Consider the following 19,007-nt stretch of genomic DNA (forward strand, 5'->3'; position numbering starts at 1 on the left):
ATTCAGAAATTGTTCTACCTGATTGGATAGAAAAAGAAGATTCCCGCCCTAACCAGTTTGGCTCAGTGGATAGAGCATCGGCCTGTGGACTCAAGGGTCCCAGGTTCAATTCCCATCAGGGGCATGTACCTTGGTTGAGGGCACATCTCCAGTAGAGGGTGGCAGGAAGCAGCTGATTGATGTTTCTCTCTCATCGAGGTTTCTAACTCTCTCTCCCTCTCCCTTCCTCTCTGTAAAAAATCAATAAAATATTTTTTTAAAGAAAAAGAAGATTCCCTTTGTTTCTCCCAGACTGTAGGCCCTTTAGATTCAAGCTTAGTGCTGTGGTTGGGGCATTCTACATGTTAAAAGCTTGAATAAATGAGTTGGCCTACCTCTAATCTCATTGGGTTCTCTGGGTTTAGGGAAAATGATATCCTTAGATAAGCACAGTCAGGAAATTGGGCCTGTGAAAGGTCCTCTGGTAGCATTTGTCCACAGCATCTTCTCTGCCTGTACCTGGCACAGTATGGGCACACAGTACTAGCAGAGTTGGGAAAACACAGAAATGAGTGAATAAGTTTCTCTCATTGTTTCAAACGCTTCATAGTTAATTTTTTAAGAAAATGCCATGTAACTCAATTTGGCTGTGGCATGAGCACATGAAAGGAAGTCATAGGAGCTAAAGCTGAAAACACTGGTTGTCCCCACATCATGTGAAAATAATCTAGCTAACAAATGTCAGGAAGAGAGAGGGGGGAGGGGGAGTGACTGACTGGTAGTGCCTGTGGTGTACTAAATTCCTTATCTGTTAAAAGGGAACACAGTATACACAGTTCTTGGTATCAATAAATCAAAACTAGAAAGGAGGTTTCATTACACTGAGTTATAAAATTAGTTGTAAGAGAGTTAAAATGGGAACTGTAAACATAGGTTGCTATTGGTGATTGAGATTAGACAGACTTTACATTGTTATTTTATATACTATTGTGTCCTCTGAAATAAACTAATGTGCATACATTCCTCCTGGGAGAAAATGGAAACATATCAGATGAGCCAGGCCATGCAGGTCCTGAATGCCAAGCAAACTCTTCTTTAGCTATGGAAGCTCACATTGCCTGTTGGGTGGGCTTCCTGCACCCGCCCACAGTGGGCAGTGACAGGATCCAGTTCAAACATTCCTCACTGGAGCAGGACAAGATGGGGTAGGATTGGGAGATGAAGAGTAAGTCATTAGACTCAGGGCAAATGAGAAACGTTCCGTGAGGCCCTTGTCTCACATCTCCAGAATCTCACTTGCCAGGGCCCCTTGTGCAGGAAGTCACAGGGGCTGCCCAGCATCTTCATAAGCCTCTCTTGGACTCCAGGTTCCACTCCTGCTCCTGCAGACACCACCTATTTAGGGGTAGGAGAGCATCCTCTGGTGTTCAGCATGCCCTGGAAAGCCCCTCTTTTTCTACTCACCACCTTCAACTAGAAGATGTTGCTCAGGTAAGAGTTGGCTCAGAACTATCATCTTGCAAAGGCAATTTTGTTTTCTCCCTTTTAGTCCACATGGTCATGACTGCATCTTGGGGTGAAGCATGCAAGGAGCCATGGAACCCCTGAAGGAGAGTCCAGAGACATGAAGCTCCCTCAGGGAAGCTTTGGGTGCTGGTAGCTTAGGCTGTGAGGGACCCAGGTCCTTTCTGCTTCACAAATATTGTTTTCAAACATGAATTGTTGTTAGTAACTCAGCTTGCACACATTAGCTTACTGTTCAATGGATTAGATTGTTTGTTTGTTGTAGGTTTGTATCTTACTTGTCCCAGCAAAAAACCCTAGGCACAAACAAATAGGGTAATTGAAGAGAGTTTAATAAAAAGAATATGTACAAAGGGGCGAACAGAACTAAGGGGAATTGATAAAGATGTAGAGGCCCCTAAAGATAAGTCATAATAGGGAGCTATTGCTGAAGGGTAAAGGGAAAGTTTAGGTACCAGAACACAGGGAGGGCTATGGTTGTCACTTTGACCATAAGAAATGCAACCAGACAGAGGTTATGTCCTTAGGTAGAGTAACACCACCATGGCCAACTCACAGCCTGACATCAGAGAACCAGGGAGTTGAAACCTGCCCTCCTCCTGCCTTCCAACCACCTGCAAGTGTCTATCCTTCCTGAGATCACCCAAGAGCCACAGGAAGGGGTCCAGTGTGAGGGGAAGAGGTTTGCACAAGTATCCACTTAGCTCTGCTGAGCGATCAGGTACCTTTTCCATAACTACCCTCTCAATCTCCAAGGGAAACACTTCATTCCATCTCTCTCCTGAAACCCCCTCCTCACTCTTTTATCACTCCCAGATGCTGCCCTCCTGAGAATGTCCCCACCAAGTCTACCAGCCAAACTGCCTCTGAGCTCACTTCCCTGCCTTTCCTCTCAGGCCAGGGAAGAGCTCTGCATGCTCCTACCCTAAACCATCCTTTCCACCTGCATGCAGGTTCCCACCCCTCTCCTCCACAGACACACTTACCCAATTACTACTTCTCCCACCTGAATCTTGAATACTCCCTTCTCTGTTGGATCATCCCAACACTATACACACACGTTATCCTATCTCCTGGCTTAAACTACATTCCGATCCACCCACAGCTTGATTTTTCTCCTTTCCTTCACAACAAGTCTCCTTAAATGAGTTTTCTATACTTGGTTATCTTTATTTCCTCACCTCCTAGGCTCTGGCTCCACCCTCCCCCTCTTCTCTCTTCTCTCTTCTCTCTGCCTCTCTCTCTCTCTCTCTCTCTCTCTCTCTCTCTCTCTCTCTCCCTGCTCCTCCCCATCCCTCCCCTACTCTCTATTTCTATCTCTATCTCTGTATCTCTCTCCTACTCCTCCCCCCATAACTCCCCCTCTCTATCTTTCTATCTCTATCTCTGTATCTTTCTTCCTCCTCCCCCTTTCTTTCTCCCTTCCTTCCTCTTTCTCTCTCATCTTTTTTTTTTTCATTTACTTCCTATCTTTAATTTTTTTCCTTTATTTTCTTTTTAAATCTTTATTGTTGAAGGTATTGCATAGGTCCTCCTTTTCCCCACTTCCTCTCTTGGTTATATCATTAAATTCATTTTCCTTGCTTTAAATTTTTATTTTTGAAAATGCAATACATTCACAGGCTTAAAAATATTTTTGATGCTCACATTGAAAATTGTCATTCCCTTTCTAGGCCTTTAGGCATCTACAATTGGGCGGTGGGAGGCTGGGGGGCGGGACTCGGGGTGGCATATCCGGCCATTGAGAGGCGTGGGACTCCCGCCCCCCCCCCCCCCCCTGCCTCTCAACGGCTGGATTGGCGGCCGCTGAGGGGGGCTGCCTCGGACACCCTGGACACCCAGCTCCGCTGCCATCGGAGGCGGGGAGCCGGTTGTCCGCACCCGGATCCCCTGCCATGCTCCCCTACGTCAGCGCCTCAAGCCCCAGCAGCAGCGGCAGCGGCTGGGGATGAGCTGGTGATCCCAACAGCCTGGCAGCTCAGTGGCGGCGGCGGCGGAGGCAGCATTGGGCCTGGGGACTGGCGAACAGGCAGAAGATGGCCCTGATCGCAGGAGGCTAGGCCTAGGGACCCTACCCGCACGATTGAATCGTGCGCTGGGCCTCTAGTCTTCTCCTCAAAGATGAATATGATTATTAGTTGTTTCTCAAGTTCTTTCCAGAATTATTTAATGCTAAACAAGCATATGTAGATATGTTTGTTTGTAAAGGAATATATAATACATATGAATGTATCTTTATTCCTTCTCATACAAATATACATTGTTCTGTACTCTTTTTTTTTTTTAAACTTAATATATCCTGGAGATCCTTCCACATCTGGTTTGTTGCTCTTTGTATATAGCCACACAGTATTCCACTGGACCATGATTTATGCAGTATTGATGGCCATTTTGGCTGTTTCCAATATTTTTTGCAAATTATCCTACATTTATTAACATTATACATATATCTCTTGCATATGTACAGATATATATTTAAGAGAAATTCCTAGATGAGGAATTACAGGAAGAAAAAGTATGACACTTGGTATGTGTTTATGCATGTTGCAAATAGCGCTCCTGGGACCTCTGTCAACCTTCACTCCCACCAGAAATGTGTGAGAGTGGATTGTACAACACCATCTCCTACAGAGGACACTGCCAAAAGTTTTGGTCTTTTATATTTCAGAGAGTAAATTATAACTCTATGTAATTTTAATTTTCATCTCTGTTATTATTACTTTGATTTCTCTCCATATGTTTAAGAGCCATTTTTATTTTGACAAATTGTGAATTTATGACCTATAATCATTTTCTTATTGGCTTGTTAGATTTTGAATTATCATTTTACAGGAACTTTTACAAATAGGGGAATTCATAATTTTTCTTTTCTATGAGTTACCAATATTTTCCCAATTCATTTTTCATCTTTTGATTGTGATGGTTCATGCCATACCAAAAAAATTCTGTATGTTCTCATCCTTATTAATCTTTTCTTTAACGCCTTCTGAATTTTGTGCTACACTTTGAAAGTCTTTCCCAAGATTGAGAAAAAAAACAAAACTCACCCATGGTTTCTCCAGGTACTAATATAGTTTCATTATTTATTTTTAAATATTTGAATTATATATAGATTTATCCTAATATCATATGCAAAGTATGTTTTCAACTTTATTTATTTTATTTTTTAATATATTTTTATTGATTTCAGAGATGAAGGGAGAAAAAGAGAGAGATAGAAACATCAGTGATGAGAGAGAATCATTGATTGGCTGCCTTCTGCATGCCCCACACTGGGGATCAAGCCCACAACGCGGGAATGTGCCCTGACTGGGAATCAAACCATGACCTCCTGGTTCATAAGTCGATGCTCAAGCACTGAGCCATGCCAGCCAGGCCAACTTTATTTTATTTTATTTTATTTTATTTTATTTTATTTCATTTCATTTCATTTCATTTTAAATATATTTTATTGATTTTTTTACAGAGAGGAAGGGAGAGGGATAGAGAGTTAGAAACATCGATGAGAGAGAAACATCGATCAGCTATCTCCTACACACTCCCTACTGGGTATGTGCCTGCAACCAAGGTACATGCCCTTGCCTGGAATCGAACCTGGGACCCTTGAGTCCACAGGCTGATGCTCTATCCACTGAGCCAAACCTGTTAGGGCCAACTTTATTTTATTTTAGATGGCCACCAGTGATCCCAGTTCCATTCACCAAATAGTTCATGTTACACCCACTACTTTAATATACTTTTTTTTTTTTGTCATATGATAAATTCCCATATGCATTTGGGTCTAATTCTGAGACTTTTGTTTCATTGATCAGTTTCCTTGCATATGGTTTTCTGGATCCAACTCCTAAACTTCTGATAAACAAAGACCCCTTCAGACTTCCTCTCTTTTCAGTCTGCAGCTCGGTAAGACCTTTGAGGATAGGCTCCAAAAGGCCTTGCTCTGGTTTATGGTTGTTGTTAACACTGACGTTCCAATGCCGGGGACACAGCAGGTCTGTGTTAGTTGGCTATGGCTGCCACACAAAAGCACCACAGACTGTGTGGCTTAAACAGCAAAAATTTATTTTCTTACAATTCTGAAGGCTAAAATTCTGAGATCCATGTATTGGGAGGGTTGTCAGGTTCTGAGGCCTCTCTTCTTGGTTTATAGATGGCGTCTTCTCTTGTGTCCTCACATGTATCTGTGTCCTGATCTCCCCTTCCTATAAGGATGCCAGTCATGTTAAATAAGCGCCCACTATAGTTACTTCATTTAACTTAATTCCCTCTCTAAAGACCCTATCTCCAAATAGCCATATAGCTGGGAAATAGAAGTTTAGCATTAACATATAAATTTGGGGGGACACAATTCAGTCTATAATAAGATCCTTATTAAATACTAGAGGCCTGATGCACGAAATTCGTGCAAGACTTGGCCTTCCTTCCCCTGGCTGCCGGCACCGGCTTCCCTCCTGCACCTGGACCCAGGCTTCCCTCGCAGCCCCGGCTTCATCCAGAAGGTTGTTCGGAAGGACGTCCAGTCTAATTAGCATAGTATGCTTTTATTATTATAGATTCGCTGAATGAGCCCATTGAAGAACTTTTCTAAATATTTTAAATCGTTTCTAATCCAAATGACATTTTAAAAATAACAAGTAACTCGCCCTGGCCAGTATGGCTCAGTTAGTTGGAGCATTGTCCCATAAGCCAAAAGGTCTTGGGTTTGATTCCAGGTCAGGGCACATACCTAGGTTGAGGGTTTGGTCCCCAGTTGGGGTGTGTCCGAAAGGCAACCAATTGATGTTTCTCACATCGATGTTTCTCTCTGTCTCCCTTCATCTCTCTAAAAAATCAATAAGCATATCTTCAGATGAGAATTTTAAAAGAGTACACAAGCAACTTAATTTGACTGTAGCATGAGGCACATGAAAGGAAAACATAAGAGATAAGAGTTAAATTTTTAATATTTACACCAAATGAAAATAAATTTTAAAATTAGATGAAGTGAAAGAGGGAAGAAGAATGTTATGTGTGCTGAACTCCTTATGTTTAAAAGGGATGCCAATTGATCCACTTCTTAATGTTGATAAATTAAAAACATAACTTTAAGTTTATGGTTCAGAGCTAATAATAAAGTAAGTAAGAATAGGTTGAACTTTGAAGAATAGGATTCAGGGAGACTATCACCTTGTATCAACTTCTCTATCATTTGGAGGGAAATTATACACAAGAATGCATATTGCTATGATAATTAAAACAAACAAGAAAAGTGGGTTTGGGCCATGGTGAACTTTCAATCACCCTATGATATACTTTATTCTTTAGTTTTAAAGCCTCATAATGCAAACTCACATTGTTTGACATTGGTCCCCAGGCTCAGTTTTCAACTATAGGTTGCACAACAGTTATTACCAGGAGGAAGACCAGATGGGGTAGGATGGGAGTGGCTGACATGTGAGTGGGCGTGGGGCAAATGATGAGAAACATATCAGTAAGGGATCGTGTCTCAAACAGCTCTGGTCTCCGACTTGCCCACAGTCCTTGCACAGGAAATAACAAGGTCTGTCCAATATCTTGATAAACCTTGCTTAGTCACCAGCTTTCAGTCCAGCTCCTTCACACATCTCCCGATTTAGAGGGCAGAGACGTGTCTCTGGCATCACTCAATCCCAGAAAGACTCTCCCCTTCATCACAGGTCCGCTCTCCACCTCAGGGCAGAAGAATGGAAGAAAGGTAAGAATATATACCCAGAACTGATTTATGTCCAAAGCCAGTTATGGTTTTTTCTCTGAGTTCCCATCCCCATGATTCCTGGGCCCTACATGCAGGGGTCCTGGTGCATCCTTCAGGGAAACGCAGGAAACATGAAGCTCTCCTCTAGAACCTTTGGGTGCATCAACTCTGACTGTTGGAGATGCAAATGGGGTCAACCAGAACCTTTCTCTTCTTTGATCCATCTCCCCATAGGCTCTCCTTCATTGCAACCATTCAAATCTGTTGTCATGGAGAGAATGTTGCCTCGAATATTAATTTAGGGAGCAAAGTAAAATGTGAGCATTGCTTCCCAAGTCAAAACTGTTATTAACCCAGATTTCACAGTTTTCATTTTTTTTTTTCCCTCTTCTCTTGTGGATATGGCAGAGTACCAGGGGTAAACTGCCCAAACTGGGGTAAATGGGGAATGTTTCATGCGGGACTATTGAGCGGGTTTAAAGGAAAGTGACAATGCAGAGTGAAGCACCCTAAGGTAAGCAATAGAGAAGCACTGTTTCCATCCTGAGGCTTAAAGGGACCAGGGAAAGAGCAAGTACACAGATAGAGCAGAGCCGTAATCATAGCAGCAGCAATAGGGAGGACCACCAGCCAGGTGGAGAAGCAGGCCCAGGCCAACACACTGCTCCGCAGGGAGAGAGCCAGGAGATGAAAAGGCCAAATCTCTTTTTCCCTGCCCTCCAGTCTCCGGGTAGCTCAATTTAACCAGAAATCGGTAGGGCGGGATCTCACTGATGAGATACTGTTACTAGGAAAACCCCTGGGTGGGCTCAGGCTTCCTGTTGCTGTGTCCAACAACGAAAGCAGGGTTGAATGATATAAGGTGTATATTGAGAAGGCTAGCCAACCAATAAGACAGGGTGCTTACAAGCATTCAAATCCTGTCTTATAGCAAGGTGCAGGGGACAGGATTATAAAGGGGAAAGGACTAGGGTGAGGCTGGGAATGGAATGCAGCTACATGCAGCCCTGGAGGTCTGCAGACATCAGCTATTGTCCTTTAGTCATCAGGAGATGAGATGATGTTGATGAGATGATGTTTTGATTCCTGGTGGGTCCGTCGGACCATGCGTATCGGTTCTGCTTGCTGGATTCACAGCTGAGTCACTTCCTCAATCGCTTCACACAGGCCTTGAACTTAACCCCCTATTCACATATATTAGCCCCCTATTCACATAAGTATATGTGTTATAAGATTTAAAATAATATGATTATTTTTCAGATTAATTCAGGTGCTCTATCAGATTATAAGCCCCCCTACCAGTACATAGAGGCCACCCTCTTGGGAGGCCAAACAGGGTAGAGAAGGAAGAAAAGGAGGTCCTCCGAGCAAAAGCATACTATCCCTCATGTCTCCTTGACCTCACAGTTTTCTACTTCCTGGGATTTTCTTTATCTCGATGTCATCAAATAATTCTCATCTCACCTTCATCAGTTAATTTTTCCTTCCATTTGCACCTTCTTTCTCTAGTTTCACTTTTATGAAGCAATCACCCAATTCATAAAAAAAGCCTTGCCATTGAAATGTAATTTTAAAAGGAAAACATATTCTTTATTAGAGGTCTGGTGCATGAATTCATGCACAGGTGGGGTCCAGCTGGCCCGCCCAGATTGGGGCGATCCCCGACCTCCTGGGGGAAGGGGCCATGGGCGGTTGGCCTGCCAGCCCCGCCCCCTGATGGAACTCCTGGTTGAACTCCCAGTCAAACTCCAGCTTGAGGGGACAATTTGCATATTAGCCTTTTATTATATAGGACTAGTGGCCCAGTGCATGAAATTCGTGCAAGGGGAGGGGGTGTCCCTCAGCCCACAGGATCAGGCCTAAACCAGCAGTCAACATCCCTCTCGCAATCTGGGACTGCTGGCACCTAACTGCTCACCTGCCTGCCGGCCTGCTAACCGCCCCCTGCCAGCCTGCTCACCCCAATTGCCCCCCCCCTCCGCTGGCCTGCTCCCCCAACTTCGCCCCCCCTGCTAGCCTGTTCACCCCCAACTGCCTCCCCTGCCAGCCTGCTTGCCCCCAACTGCCCCCCGCCAGCCTGCTCACCCCCATTGCCCCCCCCCACCGGCCTGCTCACCCCCAACTGCCCCCCCACTGGCCTGATCACCTCCAACTGCCCCTCTGCCAGCCTGATTGCCCCTAACCACCTCTGCCTCGGCCCCACCACCATTGCTTTGTCCGGAAGGACATCCAGAAGGTCTCCCAGAAGGTCTCCCAGTCTAATTAGCATATTACCCTTTTATTAGTATAGATGGGTTAGAGTAATAAAGACTTAAACAAGAGAGAAAGTGTATTCAACCTAGACTGGAGGCTCCAAGGCATTCAGACACAAGAATTCCTTCCAACTTGCTTCTCCCTACCTCTAGACAGGTGTCCTCATCCTTGTGGTCCTACATGGCTCCCAGACACATCAGCATTCAGCCTCCAGACAGAAAAAGAAGGGGAGGGGGAGTTATGCTCCTGCTATTAAAGGTCTGACCTGGGGATTGGTGACATTGCTTCTACTCGCCTCCCATTGGCCAGCGCCTAGTCACATGATGCCATCAGTATCAAGGGAGTTGGGAAATAGGGTCCTTTCTCTGGTCTTAAAACTCTCAAAATCATTATGTGACAGAAGAAGAGAATGAATACTGGGGGCGGTCTCTGCACCCCTGCTTGTCCCTCACATTCTGAGTTCACATAAAGATTTTTCTGGAACTCCTCAGAGATAAGGAATGATGTAACAGAGAATAGTGGGAAAGCTTGGGATAGGGCTCTAGGATGGTGGTGGGTCCCCTCTTCACAGTGAGATCCCAGGAAAATCCCTTTGATGTTTTAGGCCTCATCTTCTCCCTATTTTAATTGAGGATATTACAATAGAGGTCTCTACAGGACAGTGCTAAATGCTGGCAATACAATAGTGAACAACAGGCTCCACTTAGTCCTTATGAAGTTTCCAGTTTGATAAGGATGATACATATGATATGCTAGAAAACAGACTTACTGAGTGTTAAGTTTTCTGAGCAGGGATCATAGAGGTTCTAGTTTCCCTCCCACATCCTTTTCTGGCCAATCGGGGCTCTGGGAGTTTGTCCCTCTAGAGAAGATGGATGATTCTGCTCTTGATTCCTCCCTATACCCAGGAAGAGGATGCGTCCCCTTGCCACTTGGAGGCCTCCTGCCCATGTGAGTCCTCTGGACTTTGGAACAATGGCTGCCTTTCTGAGGCAGGGAAGGGCTCCTGGATTCAGCTGTCTGTTCCTAATTGGCTTTCACCCACCTCTCTTGTTCCCTATTTCATTGGCTTCTCTTCCTCTCTGTATTTCTGGAGTTTGCTTATGTTAGATTTTTTTTTTTTTTAATCCACAATTTTGACTGCCATCTTGAATTTAACTTGGACATTACTTCTCTGCTCTTCCCCTGTCCAGGAGTAATCAGCGCTACAGTGCTGGTGGGTCTGCAGTACGGGTCAAAAGTGTAGACTCCGAGGGACCCCTGCTGGGTTCAGATCCACACCGTGTGAGACCAGGAGCAAAACACTCATCTTTTTTGTGAACCATTTCCATATTCTGTAAAATGGGAATAATACTAGGGGTCCTGAGAGGATTACAGAGACAATACCTGATAAACTCTCAATCAGCTGCTATTATGCCCTCACAGGTGAGCTAGGCCTCTTGGTCCAGTTGACATTTGCCTGAGCATCTCTCTCTACATTCCAAGCCCTGCATTTTCCCATTTCCCCTCATAGACTCCTCTCACAGAAACACTTTACTCAGCAAAGCAAACCCTACAAAAGATCTCTTGGGAGAAAGAGTGGAGTAGGTTTACATTGCACACAACACAGCATTCCACTTAATAGTCCCCCATAGATATTCCCAACCTTCAAATACCTCTTTTCAGTGGCACTCAGACCTCACTTTCACTTCCTCCCCTGTACTCAGCTCAGCCCCAAATCTTACCCCCAAGTGAGGCCCAAAATGATTCCAAGTGCTCAGCAAAGCCATGTAGAGTCTTCACTTGAAATGCACATCAGTGTCAGTGGGTGTGTGTTTGGGGCGCAGTTACCTGTGAGTATTTAGGTAACTCTTCTAAATACGCACAGACCTTCCACAAAAAGAATTAAGATAAATGGTATTTTCTTCAGCCATTACACATGTGTGTTCTAATGCCTGTAATTGTGTTTCCTTTTTTTTTTTTTTACCTCAAATCTTCCACTGCCATTACCCTTCTCATTCATTTATTCTTTCACTGAATAAATACTGAGAACACACTGTGGGCTGCACACAGGGAGGCACTGGGGATAAAAGTGCTTTTATCTTCACAGAGCTGACATACTGAGCCATTTTGAGCCTAGTGCGCCCAGCCATCCTCACACCTGCCCTAGCAAGAGATCACATTCCCTTCATGTCCCTAAAGCATCGTCTTTCTCCTTGGCGGATGGGCCCATTAGTCATGAGGGTGGACTGTGGTCATCTCTGCTCTTCCTGACTTCATGCAGCCGAGGGGGAAACGCCAGCTCAGGACAGAACTAATACTTGGGTCCAGAGCCCCCTCCTGGTCTCTCAGATTCTATCCCAGACATTGATCTCCTTCTTCAGAACATTCTGGGGACGTGACCTCACCTCAGGACAGTGAGTGGGAGCTGGGGTAGGGAGAGCATGATGGGACTACAGAATATCCCCGTGTCAGCGGCAGGTTTGTGTTGCAGTAGAGCAAGCCCAGGCTCTAGAGTCAGAGAGAGAACTGGGTTTGAATCCAGGTCCAGGACTCCAAGGCTGTGTGGCCTTCCATAACTATCTTAACCTCTGGGCCCTCCTTTCCCTGCTCTGTAACACGGGACAGAAATAGCACATAGCATGATGGCTCTGAGAATCACTGATCGTACCAGGTGCTCAACCCTTGTTTTCTTCCAGGGTCACCACCGCAGGGTTTGAAAGCACAGATATGACTGCCACAGCCTGGGGGACGGAGCTCACACCAACCAATGGAAGTGACCAGGCTCTTTCTAAATGTAACAAAGCGACCCTGACCCCAGCCGTGCTGGTCTTCACCGTGGCCCTGGTGGGGCTGGCAGGGAACGCGGTGGTGCTCTGGCTCCTGGGCTTCCGCATGCGCAGGAACGCCTTCTCCATCTACATCCTCAACCTGGCGGGGGCCGACTTCGTCTTCCTCTGCTGCCAGATTATATATTCCCTGCGGACATTCATCAGTCACTTCCATGCCAGGTGCATTTTCATCCCCTACATTTTCATCACTGTGTCGATCTTTTCCTACATCTCAGGCCTGAGCTTCCTCAGCGCCATCAGCACAGAGCGCTGCCTGTCTGTCCTGTGGCCCATCTGGTACCGCTCCCGCCGACCCAGACACCTGTCCACCATCATGTGTGCCCTGCTCTGGGCCCTGTCCCTGTCTCTGAGCGTCCTGGAAGGGAACTACTGTGGCTTCCTGGTGAAGAAACGTGACCAAACTTGGTGTCAGGCGTTTGATTTCATCATCATCGCGTGGCTGATTTTGTTGTTTGTGCTTCTCTCTGGGTCCAGCCTGGCCCTGCTGACCAGACTGTGTGGCTCCCACCGGGTGCCCCTGACCAGGCTCTACGTGGTCATCCTGCTCACCGTGCTGGTCGTCCTCGTCTGCGGCCTGCCCTTCGGCTTCAAGTGGTTTCTGTGTTACTGGACTCAGACACTTTGCAGTAAGACGTTTTCCTACTTTCTTAGAAGGACTTGGGTCATCCTGTCTAGTCTTAACAGCAGCGCCAACCCCATCATTTACTTTTTTGTCGGCTCCTTCAGGCAGCAGAGGCAGCTGCGGCAGACCCTCAAGTTGGTCCTGCAGATGGCTTTGGAGGACGTCACCGAGGTGAAGAAAAGTAGCAGAAGCCTTCCCCAGGAAACCAGGGAGCTTTCAGGGAGCAGTTCCACACAGTGATTCTCTACGAAGCAGGGTTCAGTCAGAGACGGAGTACTTATTATAGAGCTTTATATATTAACTAGAGGGTAAGGTCCCTAGGCCTAGCCTACGATCAGGTCCATCTTCTGCCCGCTCACCAGTACCCAGTCCCACCCCGCCACCACCACCCACCCCGGTTTCCCATTCGCCATCCGGCGATCAGAGACTGTGGGCTGGGGGAGGGGAGGAACAGAGAGGTGGTCAATGCACCTCACAGCGACTGGTCAAGCAGTCGTCCTGGTCATTACATAGTTAAGGTCGCTGGGCTTTTATTATGTAGGATAGTGTAAAATATAAACAGGGTGTCCCCAAAAATGTATACCCACTTTCACAGCTGATAGCTCAATTTTGAAAATGAAATGTATTTTAATAAACACTGCCTTTATAATTATTCAAAGCAGGTGTATACATTTTGCATATAGTGATATGTAGTATATAGATAATATATACATACATATGTACATGGTTAAACTGTCGCTATAAGGCTATTGTCTGTCTGATTCTAGAGCTTGAAGTATGCCGGGCAAACTAGAACCCGGGAGCCAGAGCAAAAACCCATGATAACCGACCAGCATTCATGTCCTTCTCTCCCAGTGCCCACATTTGATGATGTGAGAGTTCTGCAGGAGAAATTGGCTCCCTTCATCATGAAACTAAACACACCCCTGGTCCAGGGTCAGAGACACTGAAGGCAGATCCAGGGGAAGGTGAAGTAGCTGCAGACTCAGCTGCTGCTGCCTCACACCAATGCGATGAGCGTGCATGAGCACCCTGGGGCCCTTGCACTCATCTTCCATGCATAAAAACAGTATGGCTGCTGCTTTATTTCCAACCACCAGATCTTCTGCAAATTGTCTCTTGATGCCTACCCTAAGCGGAAACATACATGGAAGGAAAAAGAATTCTGGAAAACATAGTTAAGTCTAGCCAAGTTGACACTTTCAAGTCCATCACAGTCTACCCCTTGGCACCCATAAACACCCTATCAAACCATAATAAACTCAAAATAAAGCTAATAAATCAAAGTCAACCTTCTTCTTAACACGATATACCTATTTTAGCTGTACCTGAAGTATATCACCTTTCCCCTGAAAGAAGGTACATCTTTTCCTGTACTTTGGACCATTTGTCTATCTTTCTTTTGAAGTGCCCGTTCAAGTCTGCTACCCACTTTTACTGGGTTGTCTATCTCTTTACATTGATTTTTGTTGGAGTCCTTTATATATTTTATATAACATTCCTTTGTCAGATTTATGTGTTGCACATATTTTTTTTTCTAAGTCTGGGATTGCTCATTCATTTTTCAAGTATCTTTTGATGGGCAGAAGTTTTGGGTTTTTATGAAATCTAATTTATTAGTTTTCTTTTCTTTTATGATTAGTGCTTTATGCATTTTAAGAAATCTTTGCCTACTACGAAGGAAACAAAGGTATTCTCCAATGTTTTCTTCTAACAGTATTATAATTTTTGCTCTTTATAAAAAAGCAAAATTACTTTTAGATGTATGAGACATTTCCAATTCATTTTTGTGCAGAGTGTGAGGTAGGGGGTCAAGATTTATTTATTTTTTTCCCATACAGTTATCCAGTTGTTCTGGTACATTGTTGAAAAGACATCCCCTCCCACCCACCCCCACCACCCCATTGAATCATTTAGCCCTTGTGTCAGAAACTATGCTTACAAGCATGGGAATATTCCTGGACATTCTGATCTCTTCTGTAACTCCATATCAGAAGTCAGTGTGTGGGCCAAATCCCACTCACTGCCTGCTTTTGTAAATAAAGTTTCATTGGAACATAGCCATGCCCGTTTGTTTACATATTGTCTGTGACTGCTTTCATGCTACAACAGCAGGGTTGAGTAGCTGTTACAGAGACTATAGGCCACAAAGACTAAACTATTTACTATCTAGCCCTTTACAAAATAAGTTTGGTGATCTCGGGTGTATTCTTAAACCAACACTTACTCTTCTGATGGCTGTAGTTTTGTGTTAAGTTTTAAAATCAGGTAGTGCATATCCTCTAACTTTGTTATTCTTCTTTGGGATTTTTTAAGCTACCTAAGTCTTGCATTTGTATATAAATTTTAGAATAAACTTCTCAAACTGCTATAAAAATCCTGATGAGCCCTGGCAGGTGTGGCTCAGTTGGTTGAGTGTCGTCCCATGCACCAGGAGGTCACAGTTCAATTCCCAGTCTGGGTTTCAGGCTCGATCTCCAGGGATGGGGAGTATGCAGGAAGCAGCTTATCAATGTTTCACTCTGAAATTTGAATTTTTTTCTCTCTCTCCCTCTCCCCTCCTCTCTCTTTATAAATCAATTTTTTTTTAAATCCTGATGAGCTCAGCCGACATGTCTCAGTAGTTGAGCATCAACTTATGAACCAGAAGGTCACAGTTCAATTCCTGGTCAGGGCACATGCTCGGGTTTTGGGCTCAATCCCCAGTGTGGGGCGTGCAGGAGGCAGCCAATCAATGATTCTCTCTCATCATTGATGTTTCTATCTCTCTCTCCCTCTCCCTTCCTCTCTGAAATCCATAAAAATGTATTTTTTAAAAATAGTGATGAAATTTTTACTGTGATTGCGTTGAATCTATTCATTAGTTTGGAGGTAATTGACATCTTAGAACAAAGAGTCTTTGAATTCATAAACATGGTATATCTAGCTATTTATTTCGGTCTTCCTAAATTGTTCTCAGCAACTTTTTGTAGTTTCTATTTTCTAAATCTTGCACACCTTTTGCCAAATTAGTATTTTATGTTTTCTGATGCTATTGTACACCATATTTTTTTTTACTTCGCTTTAGGATTGTTCATTGCTAGAATGTAGACATACAATTGAAAGCAAGACGGCTAGAGAGGAGGCTCCTGACTTTCCCTCCTCCCACAGAGGATGAATTCCTCAGTGAGAAATCCAGAAACAAGTTGAGTGACTCCTATAGTTCAGGCAACTTAAGCCAGGTACAAGGCTTAAAATTAGACCAAGATTTCTGCCCCCTGGGAGCTGCTTCACATGTCATCCCCTCGGTATACATACAACCCACCTAAAGACAGTTTTTTTTTCAGAAACGTAAATTTCATTGGCCACAGCATTTTTTGTTTTGTATGTTTCATGAACATAGATTTACTAAATGACTTGTATCCGGAACATAAAAGAACTCACAATCTAATAACAAAAACACATGCATATATGCACAACGATTGGACTCCGAAAATAGGGTGGTGAAGGCCTGGGGGTGGGGGGTAGGGACGGGCTAGAAGGGACCGATGGTGGGGGGGGGGGGGGGGGGTAAGGAGACATATGTAATACTTTCAACAATAAAGATTTTTTTAAAAAACTGATTTTAAAATGACTAAAATATTTTTTTAAGTTTTTTTTTTCAATCACAGTTGACATTCAATATTATATTGAAGGCCATAGCATTTTTTAAAGAGTCCCCTGGAGCAGATAGGAATAGCGCTCATAGTCCTGATCTCCGGAGATAAAGCATTCTCCCCAGATCTTCCCTAGAGGCTCCCAGTGAAAAGGAAACTTCTTTGCTGCCTCCAGTTGAAAAAAAAAAAAAAAATCTGTGGAAGATGCGCATTGGTCCTGCTCCGGTCACGTGACACCCTGGGCCAATTGCTAAAAGACAGGGTCTGGGGCATTGTCAAATCATTGACTCACAAACCATTATTCCTTTTCAGGAAAGTGGAATCTGTCATCAGCAAAAGGGAAAGGCTTGTAGTTCTAAACATGGACAATGAAGGACTTGTGAGCCAGCCAGACACACAACCTAGTGTCAAATGATGTTTTTATTCAGACCTGTGCTGCCCTGTCTTTGGTTATTCCGAGCCTGCTTGACATTTGCACTGACGCCACGTTGCACATTCTGCTAGGTGGACAGCCATTTCTGTCCCATCAGCAGGTGCTTATCAAAGGGTATCAATATTGGTAAAGCATTCTGAGAGATGTTGGCTACCAATAGCTACCATCTCAGAGCACAGAGGGTGAGGTTGATTAGGACTTTATGGGTTGGGGATGCAAAGGTGGGCAGCTTCAGAAAGGTGTGGGATTTGAAAGCAGAAGCTCTTACCTTTATATAGCCCTTCATTTAGAAAAGTAGTTCCTAACAGCTATTTTTCTTATCTTTTGATACTTATAACAATCCTAGAAGGTGCCTAGGTTTAAGACAAATTTTTCGACCCAAAGAGAAGGCAACAGGGAAAGCAAAGAGACACCGTATAATTTCCAGAAAGGCACAAAAACTACTTAGAAAGCACTGAACAATGAGGAGGTTTCCTCTCTAGTAAACACCAATTGGTTGGTAAAGTCTGTGGAGTGCTGTCTTCGGAGGAATCCTCCAGCTCCAGCCGCACTCTGCGGCAGCGTTCTGGGATCCGTTACCCAGATATGTAGGCATTCTCAGAACAGCACCCTAAAAGGGAGGTGGGTGCAATAGCGCCCTCTTGTGGGCATTCTGAGAACAGCGCTCTACTAAAGAATTCTGCGAGTCTGAAAATAAAGCCTTGTCCCACAGCCTCCTTAAGCTCTCCTTCTGTTTTTAATTTTTTTTTCTTTTTGGTTCTCTTATTATGTGATTTTTTTCCTGCCCTGTCTTCTCTTTCACTGATCCGGTCCTCAGCTTCCCCTAATCTGCTGTGTGTTCCTTCCAGTGTTTTGTTTATTAGTGCTATGTCATTCTTTATTTCGGATTGTTCTTTTTTCATAGTTGCTATATCTTTTTTCATAGTTGCTATATCTTTTTTTCTGTTAAGCATCCTGAACACCATTATTCTGAACTCTATATCAGATAAATTTCTTATCTCCATTTCAATTATCTCTTTTTCTACAAAGTTCTCTTATTCTTTCATTTGGGAGTTATTGTTTGGTTTCTAAATTGGAATCACACTATTTTACACTTATTTGTAATATGCTTGTTCTCATTATCAGTATATACAAATTTAATTTTTAGTTCCAATTTGCTAATGATGATTAATTGTGACTTCTCTCTGCACCTATTACTTCATCTCTAAAATGAGGATTTTAGAAGAGATCATCTCTAAGATGCCTTCCATCTCTGACAACTTATGAATATACTAGAGGCCTGGTGCATGAAATTCGTGCATGGTTAAGTCCCTAGGCCTGGCCGGCAATCAGGGCCAATTGTGGCCTTCTGACTGCCGACTGGAGTCTTCTTTTCAGCTGCTGGCCGAGGCCTTCCTTCATTCCGTGCTGCCCCCTGTTGGTCAGCACATATCATAGTGAGTGATCAAACTCCCGGTCTTCCAGTGGAACTCCCGAGGGGACAATTTGCATATTAGCCTTTTATAGATAGATGATAGATAGATAGATAGATGATAGATAGATAGATAGATAGATAGATAGATAGATAGATAGATAGAGTTATATATAGATAGATGCAACTTCTGATGCCTATATCTGTCCCTCTCTCTTCCCTCCTCTCATCCACAGGCAACACCCAGGACCACTGTACCTTGGAGAATGAAGACCTTGAACCAGCCTCCCTCAGTTTCCACTTTCATGATCTAGAACAGCTGCCAGGAATAGGGCTCCTGTCTGTCAGGGTGATGTCTGGAGGCCTGGATTGCTTTCATTCTGATATACAAATCTCCTTAGTGCACCGAAGCCCTGACAAATCATCATTATAATTTTTTGTCAAACAAGACTAGCATTATTTGAAATGCTGGTCTGATGGGGGAACCTCTGATTGAAAAAGAACATTGTTTCACCCTGGTAAAATGTAAACTCATAAAACAACGACTGCTTTGTTCATAACCTGTGCACCTTATCACTTAGGAAGTTCCTAAGGTAGTAGGTACTC

General features: G+C 44.1%; 1 protein-coding gene across 1 annotated transcript; it reads left to right on the forward strand.

Moving 5' to 3' along the window:
• Positions 1–12,151: 12,151 nt before the first annotated feature.
• LOC307110385 (mas-related G-protein coupled receptor member X2-like) lies at positions 12,152–13,162 on the forward strand (the record flags this gene model as incomplete). The annotated part of the gene is made up of 1 exon (XM_079789502.1): positions 12,152–13,162. The coding sequence occupies exon 1, from the start codon at positions 12,179–12,181 to the stop codon at positions 13,160–13,162; it is 984 nt and encodes a 327-aa protein (XP_079645628.1). The 5' UTR covers positions 12,152–12,178.
• Between the last annotated feature and the right edge of the window lie 5,845 nt (positions 13,163–19,007).

This window comes from Cnephaeus nilssonii (genome assembly GCF_951640355.1).
Source record: "Cnephaeus nilssonii genome assembly, chromosome: 13".
NCBI lineage: Eukaryota > Metazoa > Chordata > Mammalia > Chiroptera > Vespertilionidae > Cnephaeus > Cnephaeus nilssonii.